The 17915-nt window shown below is 36.3% G+C and overlaps 1 protein-coding gene across 1 annotated transcript in view; it reads left to right on the top strand.

The window, feature by feature from the left end:
• The first annotated feature begins 7113 nt into the window (after positions 1-7113).
• The window catches only part of TACR1 (tachykinin receptor 1), a 149786-nt gene continuing 138984 nt past the window's right edge, over positions 7114-17915 (top strand). The window contains exon 1 of the mRNA XM_003757967.2: positions 7114-8196. Coding sequence (XP_003758015.1) covers positions 7802-8196 — 395 coding nt within the window. The 5' untranslated portion in view covers positions 7114-7801. The remainder of the gene's footprint in view (positions 8197-17915) is intronic.

Below are 17915 nucleotides of genomic sequence, written 5' to 3'. Positions count from 1 at the left end.
ATGTCTTCACAAATAATGATGAAACCAGATAAAGGGTTATAGAGACAAAGTATAGATCCAAATTCATTGGAATAGAAAATTTGAGAAGGGAGAGATTATTTTTGCTTCATACTATTAGGAAAGATGATATGTTATGTTCTAAATGATATGGCCTCTAAGATGAGTTTTGAAAGAAGGAAGGCATTTCAACATCTAGACATGTGAAGAGGGAAAATATGTTGAAAAGTATGAGTAAATATATCCATAGGACAAATAATAATAGGATTTAAGTCAATAAGAATTTATTAATCATATACCATATGTAAGATACTGGTCTGGTCATCATGACAAGAGGGAAAGACAAAAGAAAAGATTTCCTTCCTTCTGGGAAGAAACTGACCTTCTACTAACAAAGATGATAATGAGGGATGGAAAGTAGTCTCATTGGAAGGTTCATATAGTCAAAGTTATGTTTTTTTCCCATGGTAATAGCTGTGAGAGTTGGATTATAAGGAAAGCTGAATACCACAGAATTGATGTTTTCAAATTGTGGTGTTAGAAGAAAACTTTTGAGAGTCCTTTAAACAGCAAGGAGATCAAATCAGTTAATATATAAAGATATGGATTTAGATTATTCATTGAAAAGACAAATACTAGAGCTGCAGCTTAAATATTTTAGTCCCATAATTAAAAGAAATGATTTAATGAAGAATACCCTGATATTGTGAAAAACTGAAGGTTAAAGGAGAGGGGGATGACAGAGAATGAAATGAAGATAGTGTTGTGGAAGCAATAAATAAATAAATAAATAAACTTGAGGAGACAGCGGAGGATAAAAAGGCCTGGCATGTTATAATCCATGAAGTCACAAAGAATTGAACATGACTGAACTGAACAACAACAAAGACTATGTTCAAGGAAGTAATAAATGTAATATAAGGATGTATAAGGAGGTTGGAGGTAGGGTCTTAAATGCCAGAGCTAGAGAATCATCAGATGACAGGATTTAGACCTCTAGGAACCTTAGATATCATCTAGCTCAGAGGTGTCAAATGAGGCCCAATATGGACCACAACATTCCTGAATGTGGCCCAACTCAAATTTAAATATAATTTAGAAATATGTAATAAAATAAATAAAAATACAATAGAACATAATATTTCTATATGATATTCTAAGTCAATAGGCCAAAGGAATCTTTATATGCAGTTTAGTGGCCCTGTTTATATTTGGGTTTGACATCCAAAACTATATATTGCCACATGACTTCTCTTTAAATTTATACTAAAACCCCTGAAGCACTTTGTCTGACTCTCTTTTATCCTTATCATTTTTACCTTGTAACATACTAATATATATGTGTATATGGATCTAAATTGCCTACTCATTTTGCAGATGAGGAAACTGAGATCAAGAGAGGTGAAGTAATTTGACGAAGAGCAATAAATAGTAAATAGTAAATCTAGTATTTGAACTCAGGTTTTCTGCCTCCAGATCCAGTTCTCTTTCCATTACACCAAACATTACATGTAAACTTCATACTTTTCTTGCTCTCAGTGTTTTTAAGTCACAGAATCAGCAGTAACAACATCTGGAGTCGTATGACCAATGGAGTTCAAAGCTCTTTCTCAACATTTAGACTTATCACTTTTCTTTCTTTGTACCTTTGATCTAAGGGAAAAAATTCTAAAAAAGATGGACCTGAATTTTGAACTTGAATAGACTATTTCCCATTAGGGAAGTAGTTTGCTAGATCTGACATCTTGAACACTATGTCTTCTTTTTCACATCTCTTAGTAGTGAGAAATATTTTCTCTCATTCTCTGTATACATATGATATAATATAAAATGTTATATATATTAAAAATACCTGTCTTCTCATTTCTTAGGTATATATTGTATGTTTAGAGAACATATAAATATTTGAATTCAATTGAAATTGAATATATAATTCACATAAATATGAATATATAATGCCTTATAAATATGAATATATAATACATTATATTACATGAGATATTTTATATATGTACATATATATGAATTAGAAGATGTATTCTGTCTATGTGTATGTGTGTGTTGCATCTGTGTATGTATCTGTATTCATCAAGAATTTGAAATCAGAACTTGAGGGTCTTTGACATATATTACTAGATTATTAAGCTTATAACTTTGGCTCCTCTAGTCTCACAGTCCTGGATACATTGAGGTACAATAAATAGGCTGAGAAGAAAGGACTTGAGGGAGAATATTTTAAAATATCTACTGTGGACAGTATATTCTGTACTGGTAATAGAGATTTAAAAAAAACACCACCACCACCATAGTACTAGTCCTTGAGACCCTTATAGAATAATGGGGACAGGAGAATTATGGAATATTATCTGTGTATATATATATGTATGTATATACATATGCATATATTCATATAAATACATATAAGTATATATACACGTACACATGCATGTGCATAATCTACAAATACACATATACACACATATATTATATGTTACAAGGTAGAAATGATAAGGATAAAAGGGAGTCAGACAAAGTGCTACAGGAATTTTAGTATAAATTTAAAGAGAGGTTACATGGCATATGGGGTAGGAGTCTATGCTTTGGGTCAGGAAGGCTTAGATTTAGTATAGCCAAAAAAAAATGTTTTGTTCTGGATTATCAATCTAGGCCTTTCTAAATTTCTATCACTTCAGGTTCTGTCTCCCTTCTTTTTCAAAAAAATTCTTGTCAACTCTGCCCTGTTCTGACTTTAAAATGTAGGACTAGAGATATTCTGTATATATAATTTTAATTCTACTGATTTAGCTCTGGATATTTTTGCTTTCCTCTACCAACATCAACCTCATTAAAGATGGAATTTAAGAATACCTAAAAGGACCAAACTTCATCAATTTCTCAGGCAAAAAGCTTCATCAATTGGTACAGAATTTTTTTTAACCCATAAGGCAAATATAATTACATAAAAAATTTCCATTTAAAAGGAAAATTCTAATATCTCTTTGTAATTATTTGTTTGTAAAATGCATTTGCATACATAGCAGAAATTATAGTAAATTTTTTTCAATTTTTAAAATTTTAGGTCAAGTGTATGTTTGATTCTTCTAGAGTTAATTCTCTTAGTGATTTAGTGACCATGCAAATAAAACTAGAGGCAAAGACAGCAGAAGAAAATCCAGTAGGGTTGTTCTAACTGCCTTTGAATCCTTTCTTTTAAATTACTATGCATACCTCCCAGAAGAAAATTCTCTAGCTTTCTATTAATATGTAGAGATCCCAGCTTCTTGAATTGTAGGTAAAAACCCTATATGGGATCTTATAACTGAATGTGTAGGTCACAAAATTATGATTTCTTATGAGTATTTGATTTGTATACCTATTTTATAAACCTATATACCTGAGGTCATGTAAAAATTTCTCAAGGGAAAAGGAAAAAAGTTTAAGAAGCCCTGATATAGATGATCTCCCTGAAGTTGTATGATCTATATTTCTCATTTTGCAGGTGAGACATCATAATATTTAATTATCTTAATATACCATAATTTAATCATTATTCTCCAATTGTTAGACACACTGAGTTTTTTTCCCCTCTAGATTGGGAATGTTACAAATAGAATAGCTATGACTATCTTGTAAAAAAAAAAATATATATATATATATATATATATGGTGAAACACACATATATATGTGCATAGTATCTCTCTATATATGTGTGTATATATCAATCAATTTATATCTATTATATCTCTAGCTATATAAAATCTGGAAATGGAATCAGTTGAACAAAAGATATGATCAGTTTTGTGAATCTAGGTGTATATTGCCAAATTGCTCTCCAAAATTTACCCACCAGTTTATAGTCTCACTAACAATGTTAATACATTAGAGTGTTTCCCTTCCCTAAGCCTCATTAACACTAAATTTAGAATATTGCTCCTTGAGGGCAGAGAGTATTTCATTTTTATCTCTATATTTACAACAATTAGCACAGTGCCAGATATAAAATATAAGCAAAAATAGAATGTTTATTACTTAATTCTAGTGAGTACAAAGCACTATCTTATCTATCATGATTTGCATTGTTCTGGTTATTAGTCAATTTGAGAGATATTGTGTAGTTTGTAATAGTTTGCATTTATCTATTTACTCTTAGTGAATTATCTGTTCATTCTCTTTAACCTTTGCTCTATATTGGAGTGGAAGGGGCAGAAGAGAACATTTTTGTTCCAAAGTCCATGAAGGGAGTTGAAGTAGATGTTGTGGAGTGTTTGGAGCTTGGTCAGACATAGAAGATGCAATGGTCATTTATTGCCTCCTTAAGCCATTTCCAGGTATCTGGACTTTTATCCTGACACTGGACTTGGATGACTCAGAAAGAAGGAATGAGGCTAACAACTTTGCTCAACTCTGCCTCTTAAATCCAATTCACAGGCAAATCAAGACATCGTTCACTGTATCATACTCTTTGATAATAAAGGAAAAACAAATACAGAAACAGTAGTGGAGTACACACTAGTACTCTTATAGCTCAATAACATCATAAGAAGGAAGAAAGAGATCATTAATCTGAATTGATCATAGAAGGCTTCCTGGTGGAGGTGATCCTGAGCCTAGGCCTTGAAAAAAAAATAATTTTAACAGGTGCAGATGAGGAAGAACAATCTGTTCTGATAAAGCAAGGCAGGAGAGGAATAGATGAGATGGAGGGACAACTAGTAATTATTTAGCTGGAACATAAAGTACTGGAAGGAAAATTGTATGAAAGAAGGCAGATAAGATAACTACTTTGTGGATGTGGAAAAGACAAAATATGGCCGTGCTTAATGTACAATGACAGACTCAAAATAGATCTCATATATGCTTAAAGGGAAGAGCAAATTAGACTAAGATTGTTTTCGGGATTGATTTTAGTCAAAACCCTAATTTGTGGCTAGTTCTTTCCCACTCTCCCTAAAGGGTGTTCTATCCACTCTCAAAATCTAAAGTATGGAGATGATTAATGTAAATCTATGTATTTTATTGGATTAAATTAAAACAATAAAAAAAGAATACACAGGCAATACAGTATTAAAAAAAAAAAAACTATGAGAAATAACGGACAGAACAATTATTTCTTGTATCTCTGTGGTAGGTTTGAGAGAAAGAAAGTTGGAAGAGAATTCTTATACACCCTGCAACTCTATCCTTCAATAAAAGAAAAAGGAAAGGGATGCATCAAACTTAGTTTCCCCAACAGTTAAAAAAAAAGTAATATTTATGCTGCTTTCTTCACAGGGTTATTGTAAGAAAAGATTTTATAACATTATAATATTATAAATATAAGCTATTGTTTTGGTAGTGATTGTTATCAAGAGTCGTGTTGTAACAGAGGAAAGGATCTGATTATGGAATCGGGAGTAAATCCTGGCTCCGACACTTAATTGTGCTATTATGGACAAATTATTTATCTTATTTTAGTTTCTTCATTTATAATATGGAAATAATGATATTCAGACCACCCATCTTGTAAACCCTTAATCAACAGAAATAAATGCAAATTATTATTACTAATAGTGCAGAAGAGAAAAGGATCATTTGTGTAGATCCAAGAACTAGAAAAGGAGTGGATCCACAGAAGAAGAGATGAGGGACAGAGAAGGAATTTTTGGGATTGCCAATTTATCACCTTAGAACTCTGTGATCCTCATATAGACACATATGCAAAGTAGATAGTTGCATATGCAACACGCTCACTTGAGGGAAGGGGATTGCAAGCCAAGGTTTGTTACCCCTTCCAGAGATTTGATATTGTGCGCATTGGCACAATTGGGGGTTGCAGGGGTAGGGAGGAAAAACGGTGAAATACAAGTCTAGAGTCAATTACAAGTGAAATAATTTCTCTGCGGCGTAGCTCAACCACATTTTATGCAGTGGAATTCTGGTAAAGGCTGACAAACCCATAGTCACACTTTCGCCCCATGCCTGGCTCCAAATGTGCCAAGTCCTGTATCAGGACAAAAGTCCTACTTGTCCGTAGACAAGTTGAATTTCAAGTCAGCAGGATCAATCTAGGCAACAGCCCTAGGAAAAAAATCTGAGACCGAGGAGAGACGAAGGTAAAGAACCTTTCCCCTCCCCCTCTTTCACCATATCCAGGCGCCTTCCTCTAGCAGCCTCTCGCTGACTACGGGGCATTATTCCATAAGGTGGGGGGTGGGGTGGGGGGGGAATGGCTCTATGGATGCTAGACAGGACTAGGACGAGATGGTTCTGGTCACAACCTTTCCCAGCAGAGCTGCTCAAGCAGCGCTTTAGGATTAGGCTCCGGTGCCCCAGGCCCCGAGTCCATCAGCTGGAACAAGCTCCAGGTACCCACTGCGCCCTGCAGGAAGCAACAATCAGGTCACTCGGACACGTGTGAATGAAAGCACCCGACCCACCACCATTCTAGACAAAGACTAGAATTAAGGAATGCGGCTGGGTAGGCTAGATCAGTAATTCTGCTGACGCGTTTACGCATTTTAGCTCTACGAGAGAAAATGTAAAGTAGGCACATTGAGAAGAGGACTCTGACTCCTACTACCACTAATTCTCCAGGGAAAAGTTGTTTCCCCTGCTCCCGGGATTAAACTGTGAAGTTCCAAACTAAACCAATGTCTCGTCCTCTTGGATGGCCGCTTCTCCTTTGAGTGAATCAGGCAGCTAGCCTAGCATCCGAGGTGTCACTTCTCAGTCCCACATCCTATGTATACAATAGGTCGGCTTGTCTCCCGTAAGCTCTAGAGAGGTCCAGCTTCGCGCTTGAAGTCCCTAACAAAGTGTTTCGAGTAAAATACATCTCCACCTGACCTGCAGTGAGACACGCTCCTGCCCCCACCCAAAGTAATGCACACCCTTCCTCCACCACCACTACCACCACACACACACACACACACACACACACAAAGCCCGACTGAAGTTGAAGTGTAGCTGCATCTGAAGTTACCTTCCAGCTCGAGACCAATTGCCCCAAGGCGGACTCGGGTCCCTTCTCTCCCCCCACCACCATCCACACACATCTCTTTCCCCAGAACCAAGGAAAGGATTGAGGAATATATATATCTGTGAACAATTGGTGCAGCTGGTGCGTTGTTTGTTGCCACTGAGTGGGTCCGCAGCCTAAGCACTTCCCCTTTTACAAACCGTGACGTCTCTGCAGCGCGCTATAAAAGGCTCTGAGACTCCAGGCAGAGGCTCTGGCACCTCCAGAGCTGAGAAGGAAGGAGCGAGGGGGGGGTGGCATCCACGCCGTAGCCTGAGGGACTGCAGGCGGCAGTGGCAGCAAGTGCCGCTGTGCGACAAGACAAAAATCAGGTGGCTTTTCTCCAGCTAGGTTGACTCCAGATCGCTAGTCCTTGGCTCAGAACTTTTGGAGGGGGCACTATGTCTGGTGCCCCTTGGGCTTCCACAGCATCCCTTTTTCCCCGCCAAAGAAAGCGGTTGCAGAATTTAGAGCTCCGAGTTGCCTCCAAGAGCTGTGATTCGATGAGTAATTGCTTTTGTCAATTACTCTCTTAAAACCTAGACAGAGACAACCCCCCCCCCCACACACACACATATGCTTAATCTTGAAGAGAAGAATATCGAAGCTTCCTGAGTCAGATCAACTTTGCCCATTCTGCAATCACTCAATCCCCCCCGAAATCCGCCCAGATCTCGGGGAAGGATTCTGACAGGAGACGTTGAACCTCCTGTTGCTTGGAGCTTTGCACTTCAGTTATTCTTCATTGGACTCCGTTCCCTAGGGGCGTGCGTGGCAGATCCACAGGTTTTAATCCGAGAAGAACGATGGATAACATTCTGCAGAGTAATTCAGACCTTGCCCTCTCCCTAAATGTCTCCTCCAATAGCTCGGAAGCCAACCAGTTCGTGCAACCGGCCTGGCAGATCGTTCTCTGGGCAGCTGCCTACTCTGTTATTGTGGTGACCTCCGTGGTGGGCAATGTGGTAGTGATGTGGATCATCTTAGCCCATAAAAGAATGCGGACAGTGACTAACTATTTCCTGGTGAACTTAGCCTTCGCAGAAGCTTCTATGGCTGCCTTCAACACAGTAGTGAACTTCACCTATGCCATTCATAACGAATGGTATTACGGACTGTTTTATTGCAAGTTTCACAACTTCTTCCCGATTGCTGCAGTCTTCGCCAGCATCTATTCCATGACGGCTGTCGCCTTCGATAGGTGAGCCAGACCCTTGAAAGGAGGGGATGTGAGGAGAACGGGAGTAATATTGTATCATTTTGAGTGATGGGGTTGCTGTGCGTGCGTAAAGCGAACGGGTTGCTACTTGAAAGGAAGGATGGAGGAGCTAGGGAAGATTGTCACTGTTTAGCACATGAATAGCCTTCTTAAAATTCTGCTATTTAACTCTTTCCCCCTTTTCCTCTATTTCCCCTTACATTTCTTTTTTCTCCTCTCTGCTACTCTCTCCTCTTCCAGCTCAACTATCTCCTTTACTTTCTCCTCTCCTTTTTTTCAACCTTTTCTTTAAAAAAAACAAAAACAAAAACAAAAAAACAAACCTTTTTTCCCCCTTTGTGTTTCCCTGTTCTGGGACATAGTAACTAATAGCAACAGCAGTAAATCTGAAATCAAAGGGCTTGAGTTAATTTCTTAGTGTTATATGACATTAACCAATAGCCAAGTCACTCCCCTTCTCTCTTCTCTCTTTCCCCTCCCCCACCCCACTCAGCTTCTTCATGTGTAAAATGAGAAGATTGAACTGAATGATGTCTAAGGCCTCTTCTAACTCAAAATTATATGATCAATCATATGCTTATATTCAAAGCTTGGTGGTAGCCCCAGGATTGACAATTGTGAACACTTCAGGTTACTGGAGTCCAGTAAGTCTGCTGATATTTTTTTTTTAGGTAAAATCTTTCTTCCCCTTCTGTTCTTCACTTTCTCCAGCTTGGGTAGGGAAAAAAAGAGGAGAGAATAAGCTCTATTTTCCCTTCACCTGTGAAAATATTTTTTAAATTAGTGTATCACATTTGAATCTGGGATCTGGAAAGTACCTAGAGAGGTTATCCAATGTAGTCCATCTCCTGTAGGAGTCTTTCTTTAAACCAATTAGAGCTAAGAGATGAAAATTGTTATTCTTAAGAGCTCTCTGAAGTTGGAGATTTAATGCCCTGTCTTGGAAGCCTCAATTTTTTTTTCTTTGTAAAATGTGGATGATAGCAAGAACTCCCCAAAGGGCTGATATGAAAATCAAAAGAGAAAATATTGGAAATGTTTTATGTACATTTATAAAATTAAAGGACTTAATAAATATAAGTAAGTATGATTAATCCAATCTGGAAGTCCTTTGTATATTTATAGAGAAAAGGTAATTTAAAAGATAATTACATAGGAAGTAGGAACTCAATTCAAATTTCAGGTCTGATACTATTTGCCTGGGCATCTAGGTGTCACAGTGTATATTGTGCCTGCCTGTGAGTCAAGAAGACATCTTTCTGAGTTCAAATTTTACTTCAGACACTTATTAGCTGTGGACTAGTCACTTTGCCTTTTGTTCCTCATCTATAAAATGATCTGGGAAAAGAAATGGCAAACCACTCTAGTATCTTTATTAAGAAAACCATAAACAGGATTGTGAAGATTCAAATTCAGTTGAAGAATGACTAAACAACAACACAATTTGTTTAATGTTAGCCAGATCATTTTAACTTGCTTGGCCTCAGTTTCCACATCTGTAAAATAAGTAGTTTGGATTAAATAATATCTGATCAGCTCTGCTATTCAGATTGTAAAATTCTCTTTCTTATAAAATCTCTCTATCCTTTTCTCCAGCCTTTGTGGAGTTGTCAACATCTTTAGAGAGGGAAAAGGTACTTTTCTAATGACAAAGCAGTATTAACACGTAGAATGTAGAATGAGAAAACATAGAAGAACGTAGAATGAGATTTCTGAGGCAGAGATGGCTCAACAGGTAATGAATGGCTTCAAAAAATTGTTTGAAAGGAACAAGGCTGCTATGTAAACACACTCTAGATAAGTCCTAGTGAGGATATCTCTGGGTTAAATGGTTGAGACAGGATTTTGGAAAAACAGGAATCTTTTGAGAAGGGAGGATTCTTGTGTGTATAATGTGTGTGTGTGTGTGTGTGTGTGTGTGTGTGTGTGTGTGTGACAGAGAGAGAGAGAGAAACAGAGACAGACAGAAACAGAGACAGATAGTAATACAGAGAGATACACACAGAGACAGATATACACAGAGAGACAGAGACAGAAAGAGGCGGGAGAGAGAAAGAAAAAAGAGGGAAGAAGGGAGGGAGGGAGAGAGGGAGAGGAAGAGAGAGAGATGGGGGCATAAAGGCAGAAAAAGATAAAAATTCAAAGACAGAGAAAGAAGAGACAGAGAAAAGACAAAGACAAAAGAATCACGGATAGGAAGAGATGGTGAGAGACAAGGAGACAAACAGTGAGAGCCCAAGTCTGCTTGTATGCTTGTTTGTGTTTGTCTGAAAGAGCGCTTCTGTATATACATACTTGAACATTTGTGTAAATTGTTCATCCAGAAGATTAAATAGCATTCCAAATGGGGACTCCAGAGGTGGTTCTTTGGCAGTTTCCTCAAAGGAAAAAAAAAAAGGTTAATTAACTTAAAAGGGGGTGTAAGAGGGAGGGGGAGACATAATAATCCATTTCATTTGCTTCCCACTACCCTATTTTATCCACACAGGGTTTCCTGTGGTTTGCATTTGCCTTGAGGCTTTCTTGAGGCAATTTATCCTCTAAAACCACAAATAGCTTTTTTGAATGTGGGGCTTATGTTCTATATATGCTCCTGAACTTGTGCAGAAATTGAATTTTTGCCAAGTAAATTTCATTTTAAATATCCTAGGGAAATTGCCTATTTAATGGAATGTGATCATAGAATTTAAAACTGGAGAGAACAAAAGAAAAAGTATTTATTAAGCACTTATTATGTGACTCCTGGTGCTAAATGTTTTACAAATATTATCTCAATTGCTATTATGATTCCTATTTTACATATGAGGAAATTGAGGCAGCCTAATATCATACACCTAGTAAATATCTGAGGCTACATTTGAATTCAGGTTTCCTTGACACTAGAACCAGGGCTCCAGAAATTGTGCCACCTATCTGCCTCTAGAAGGTGTCAAAGACATCATCTTTCCACCTGCCTTTGACAGAGTAGGAAACTGAGTTTCAGAGAACTTGAATGATTTGCCAAAGGTCATACAGATAATAAGTATGCAATTGGAATTAAATCCAGGTCATCTGATTCCAAATCTGGTATTCTTTCAGTACATAGCACATGTTTGTATATTTATATTTCTATCTGTATATCTATCCCTTTTTGTCCAAAGTTTTATTTTAAAAAATTCCCTACGATTGTACATAGAAAAGGTATTTTTATCTTCAATTTTTTTGAATGGGGAAATTGAGACCCAGAAAGGTGACATGATTTGAGAAATGTTCCATCTATCTAGTGACAATGCTGGAGCTTGAATCAAAACCCTTGTTCTAATCCCAGAATTCTTTCTACCACATTATTCTGAAGTTTGAATATTTTTTTTTATTTTGCAAAATGAAAAATCACCATTTCTACCCCAATTTATCTTTTGTGTCAATTTGAATTTTATGTGGTAATATGTTCATATATATTTCACATTATATACATATATTTTACATTTCTTTAAGGGGAAGTATATTGCCTTCTTGGGGTTGCTCTTTTTACTTAAATCCATATTCCTGTAAAGAATGCAATAATCTATATTCCAAACACTAGATGTGCTTTGTAATTTAATGCTACCTCAACATTCTATACTGTACATATTAGTTAAATTTTTTTGTCACCAAATTAGGGAAAGGGACTGTATATTGCTCATTCTGGTCCTTAGAACTTATTCATGGTCTACTGAGAGATCTGTCTCCTGAGAATGGAAAGAAATATCCATTGTATTGTGGACTCTTGAGATACCAGTACTTTGATTTAACTGGGGAAGAAAGCTGTGACTGATTGATGTGCACAATGTCCTTCTTCCTTAGGCTTTAAATGTAGCATTTTAGAAGGAGCGGAAAAGTAAAAAGATTCAAATGGATAGGCCAGAGAATCATAATCATTAGGTCCTTGAATTCTGGGCTTCTTTTCTATTCTTTATTTTTCAGTCAGTAAAGGAGTCATGATCATAGGGACCTGATACCAGTCTCTGAGTCTGCCCCTTATTTGTGTGTGTGTGTTTTAGGGGAGATTCTATTAAAATCTTTCTCTGATTCCTGCTGATGGATTGGAGAAGACCCTGAGTTACTGAAGGCTTTGCCAGGGCCATATAGACTAGTAGGTTTTGAGTACAAATCTTGTAATAGATTGTTTATTCTTATTTAAATACCTGTCTTCAAAAGTCCAGAGAGGCTCATCTCTAGCTGATTGAATAGCAAGTGATATTTTTTTTAATTTGGAAATTCATGAAAGACTTGGATATAAAGTCAAAAAACATAATTATGAATACTCACTCAGCTACTTCCTCACTGTGTGATCCCAGTCAAGTTACTTCCTATCTCTGGGTATATTTGGTCATCTATCAAATGAAGCAGGTACTCTCTAAGGTTCCTTTCAGCTCTAAATCCTATGGAGCACATTCTAAGGCTGATTGATTGGATTATAGGTTCTTGTAGAGTTTAAATTAAAGGTGAGGCAGTTCAATCTGCCTGATCTGTTTCATTGCCTCTCCTTTTTTAAATTATTGAGGGTTAGATGTTCCAGTTATCTAAAGCTGACTTCTTTAAGAGGCCCCTTCCTAGCCTAAAACATTATGATTAAAATGTCAAAAGAAGAGTGATGGAGAAGCACCACGCATCTGTTCTGAAACTATTGTTTGCTCATATTTCTTTCTTCTGTTGATTTGAAAAACCAGCTTAGATTCCAAAGGATTTTGTCAATATTATAAACACATTTTGTGCAAAACCATGGAAATTAATTAATGTGTTGATTCTTGCTAGAAGATACTCAAACCTAGTAGCCAACAGATAGAATTTGAAATTGCTAGTGTATGATCCAACTATATATTCTGCTGAACAGAGTGATGAACTCAGAGCTTGTTGTTATTTAATCATTTCAGTCATGTTTGATTCTTTATGATCCCATTTAAGGAGGCTGTTTTTTGGTTTGTTTGTTTTTTATAGCAAAGCTATTGGAGTAGTTTCCCATTTCCTTCTCCAGCTCATTTTATGTGTGGAAGCTGAGGCAAACAAAGTAATTTGCTTAGGGTCACACAACTAGTAAGTGTCTGAATCCAGATTTGAACTCAGGGAGATGAATTTTTCTGACTTCAATCCTGATATTCTATCCACTGTACCACCTAGCTGCCCTCAGTGCGAAATTAGGAAATCTCCATTGAAGTCATGAGCTGTCATATTGTTATGGTGGATACAAAGCCATGTTGCTTTTAGCTATTCAGTTTATCATTATCAAAAAGTGAGCACCTGGGGCAGCTAGATGGTGCAGTGATCACCAGCCCTGAAGTCAGGAGGACTTTAATTCAAATTTGGCCTCACATAAACAAATGCCAGACAACAAATGGACTTGCTTCCTGGTCATCTCATAGTCTTCTGAAGACCTATGGAAATGGCCATTTGAAGTTGCCCTAGCTATGGCACACTTGCTTCCAAGTATGTTCACAAAGTAGAATGAGATCTAAGTAAATCATTGAATGCATGAGCACAAATTTTATTTCTGAATTCTTTTCTCAGATAGTAATTTATCTCTGTGACCATTTTTTAAAATTTTATTTTCTGCTAGCAGAATTGAAACGCAATAGCCGCCAAATTCCTACTATTAACTTAAGCCTGTTCTTCTCTGGGCAGTCCATGGACAGACTAAGTGGGCATCTATGATATGCAATGTGTCTCATAATATACCCCCTAAAAAAAAAACCAAACAAAACAAAACCTCATAAAGAGGTAAATACAAAATTGCTAGGTAAGAAAAAAACAAAACAAAACATGGAACCTCTCTCTTGAAGAGGGTGAATATATGGATATATGCACGCATGAATGAATGACAAAAGATCATGTATTATGTATGATGTCTATGAAGTAATGACACTGTGGTTTGGAAAGTTTTGTTTCTTTAATTTAACAAATAGACCAGAATTTATAACTGCAAAAGAGTATCATCTTTTGGATATTGTAGACATTTTAACAATGTTACCAGTGCTTATATTTTTGAAACTCAATCCTTTTTTCAAAATCACCTTATAAGTCAGATACCCTTTAACAAGAGGTGTCTCCTACTTTTTTTCTAGTCTAGGAAGCATATAAGAAAATCTTACTCTGTCTTTGATGCAAAATGGTTACTCAGCTAATTTACCGTAACTCCACAAGCCAATGTTTTAAGAAAGAGAAACCACAAAAGCCTTGAATTTGGGATCAAAGTACCTAAAAACTTGTCCCTTTGTCTTTAATGACCTGTGATACCTTAAGCAAATAATTACTTGTTTGCTAATCTATAAAATGGGATAGCTAGATTATGAGATCACTATGTCCCTTGAAGCTCTTCAGTCATGTAATCCTGCTCCCCCTGGACACATAGGGTCACTTTTCTACTGCACATCCAAATTCAGGATTGGTGGTACTCCTGATGCATTCTGATGATAGATTTCTTTGCTATAGACATCAGCTCCCTTGCAGAAAAAAAAAAAGTAGGTTTCTTCCTTAAGTCACATTCCTTGGTTTTCAAATTTCCTTGTAATGTTTTTAAAGGCATTTATGGGAGAAATTTAAGTGGAGGGAAGATGTAGCAATAAACAAAGATTTTAAATACAAAAAGTTTTATGAAGGAAATTAATTCTGGCTGTACCCAGCAACTACAACATACTTTGTTGTTGTTCAGTTGTTTCAGTTATGACTGATACTTTGTGACCCTATTTGAGGTTTTCTTGACAAAGATACAGGAGTAGTTTGCCATTTCTTCTCCAGCTCATTTGACAGATGAGGAACCGGAAAGAAACATAGTGAAGTGACTTGCTCAGGGTCGAGTAAGGGACTAAGGCCATATTTGAACTCATGAAGATGAGTTTTTCTGATTCCAAACCCAGTGCCCTAACCCCTGCTCAGGGATTATCAGAGGACTTAGTTCAAATCCTATTTCAGATATTTACCACTTGTATGAACTTGAAGAAATCACTTAATATCCCCAGGTCTCAGTTTTCAATTATAAGGAGGGGAATGGAGTAGCTGGCCCCTGAGGTCTCTTCCAGATACAGTTCTGTAACTTTATGGTCTATGATCCTTTCCTACTAATCTAACTTCATCATTATTGCTTCTATATTCATGAGTTTTCCTCTCAAAATAGAGTTTTATTGTCACTGACACTAATCTGGTGGGTAATCTGTAACTCTTCTCTCATTAGCCAAGATGAACTTAATAGATCAAAATTTCTTTTTATTTTCTCTATGGACTCTCCTCTATTTTCTCAGAATGTTTAGAAATGGCAACTTCATGAATTTTGAGGTTCATAATACCAAAAAAAAAAAAAAACCAAACCTCACAACAACAACTAAACTACTTCAACCCTTAGGGTTTTGGACATTCAGTTCATGGTATCTTCTGTTACATAGCAGTGCCTGCACAGTGGAGCAAGGAGATACCATTGTGAACACTGAGCTACTATAAAAGAACATCATGTTGGGGGGGGGGTAAGTCATGTAAGACAAATGATCATTTTATTGCTGTCTACTATCCCACTTCATAGTGCATCATTTCTAACAAATCCTTTATTAACTCCCTGACTTTACAACTCTAAATCCATTTCTGGCCTCCCCACCTGCACTTTGGATTCAGGTTAACTCTAAATTGATTCAGCAAGGCCTCCAGTTTTCTTTTTTTGATTTAGACTTTAAATAACAACTCTTTTCTCTAGGGGTCCTTTTCTGGCATTAGTTGATTTCTCTCATTCACTCTTTTAGTTCTATAATCATTAGGGGCTAGAGATTTTAAAATATCAAATTTTAACCTGCTTTATTTATCCTCTTATCATACTATTGATTGAATAAGGTCCTCTCTTAGGATCTAAATACAGAGAGAGAGAGAGAGAGAGAGAGAGAGAGAGAGAGAGAGAGAGAGAGAATGAGAGAGAGAAAGATCTTAGTTACTGCACTTGGCTCTAAGTGACTTTTCCAAAAATCAAATGAGTGACCCTTCTACCATTGCTTCATTCCAGAGCTCAGCTTCTTTATATGTAAAATGAGAAGGCTAGCCAAATGACTTCTAAGGTTAATTCCAGTTCTAACATTCCATAATTCTTTTCTGCAAAATACATTCTTAAATGTTGAAATTTTGATTCCACTGAAGATATTCTTAAGGTAAACTAAAGAAAGGTTATTCAAGTAGATGCCAATCAATTGGAGAATGGCTGAATAAGTTATACTATAAGAAAGTAATGGAATATTATTATTCTATGAAAAAATGATGAACAAGCTGATTTTAGAAAAGCTTGGAAAGATTTATATAAATTGATACTGAATGAAGCAAACAGAACCAGGAAAACATTGTACACAGCAATAACAAGATTGTATGATGATCAGCTATGATGTTTTTCAGAATAATTCAGTGATCCAAGGCAATTCCAATAAATTTTGAATGGAAAATGCTGTCTGCATCCAGAAAGAAAACTAGGGAGACTGAATGTTGTACTATTTTGACTTTTTGCTTTCTAATTTTTCTCTCCCAATATGATTCATATAGAAATCTGTAAAAAATCAATGTACATGTATAATCTTATAAAATGTGAAAGTGCATTGTACACATTAAAGTGCTATATAAATGTTAAAAAAAAAAAAGAAAATTTATTCCCTGAAAGGCAGCATCATTGAAGCAATAATAATACTAGCAATAACAATAATAATTAATCCTGGGGCAGCTAGATGGTGCAGTGGATAGAGCATCAGCCCTGATGTCAGGAGGACCTGAATTCAAATCTGATCTTAGACACTTAACACTGATTGGCTGTGTGACCCTGGGCAAGTCACTTAGCCTCAATTGCCTCAGTCAAAAAAGAAGGCAAAAAATTAATCTTTAGTGATTTAAGGTTTTCAAAGTATTTTACAAATATTCTCACTTGATCTTCACAAGAATACTGATAAATATTGTCCCCATTTTGCAGAGTGAGAAATTGAGGCAGACAGAGGTTAGATGACTTGCCTTGAGTCACATAGTATTAAATGTCTGAGTCTGGATTTGAATCCAACACATTGGAAAGCCTTTTCCTCTCCAGAGACCTACTTGGAAGGGAACAATACTCATTTGAATGGAGAATTGTGTGAAAAAAAACCTTAAAAGTTTTAATGAATCTATAAGAATAAACTCTATAAGAAGCAACAGTATGGCAGCTACTAAGATTGCATTGGTAAAATAGATTCCAAAAGAAGATAAGTCTCACAATATTTTTCCTTTAGTCAAACTGGATCATTACGTTTAATTTTATGCACCCCATTTTAGGAAGGATAAAAAAGCACCTTCCTTCCTCCTACTCATATGCTATTGAATAGCACTAGAAAAAGTCATGTGATTGAATCAATTGGAAGCACTACAAATTTGTTATCTGATCTCAACAGAATCCTCATTGCTGCATGATAATCCTGTTATTCTTCCTTAATTTTGTAATAAATAAATAAATAAAATTCATGTCTTTTGTTTCTACATCATCTACATTTTCTTTTCTTTGTATTTTTTTAGATGAATACCTCCTCTATTTTCTTATGATAAAGAATAATAAAACTGACATTGGGGAAAAAAATATGACATTAACATCCCTGATATCTTATCTTTTTAAAAAATTGAGGGATATGCCTTCTCATCTCTTCCTCCCCACCCCCATAGATGGTCACTAAGGTGCCTACCAGTTTATACATTCTTGATTAAATCCCCTA

This window comes from Sarcophilus harrisii, chromosome 2 (assembly GCF_902635505.1).
Source record: "Sarcophilus harrisii chromosome 2, mSarHar1.11, whole genome shotgun sequence".
Taxonomy (NCBI): Eukaryota; Metazoa; Chordata; class Mammalia; order Dasyuromorphia; family Dasyuridae; genus Sarcophilus; species Sarcophilus harrisii.
Note: the sequence above shows the minus strand (reverse complement) of the source record. Positions and strands in the feature narration are given on the sequence as shown.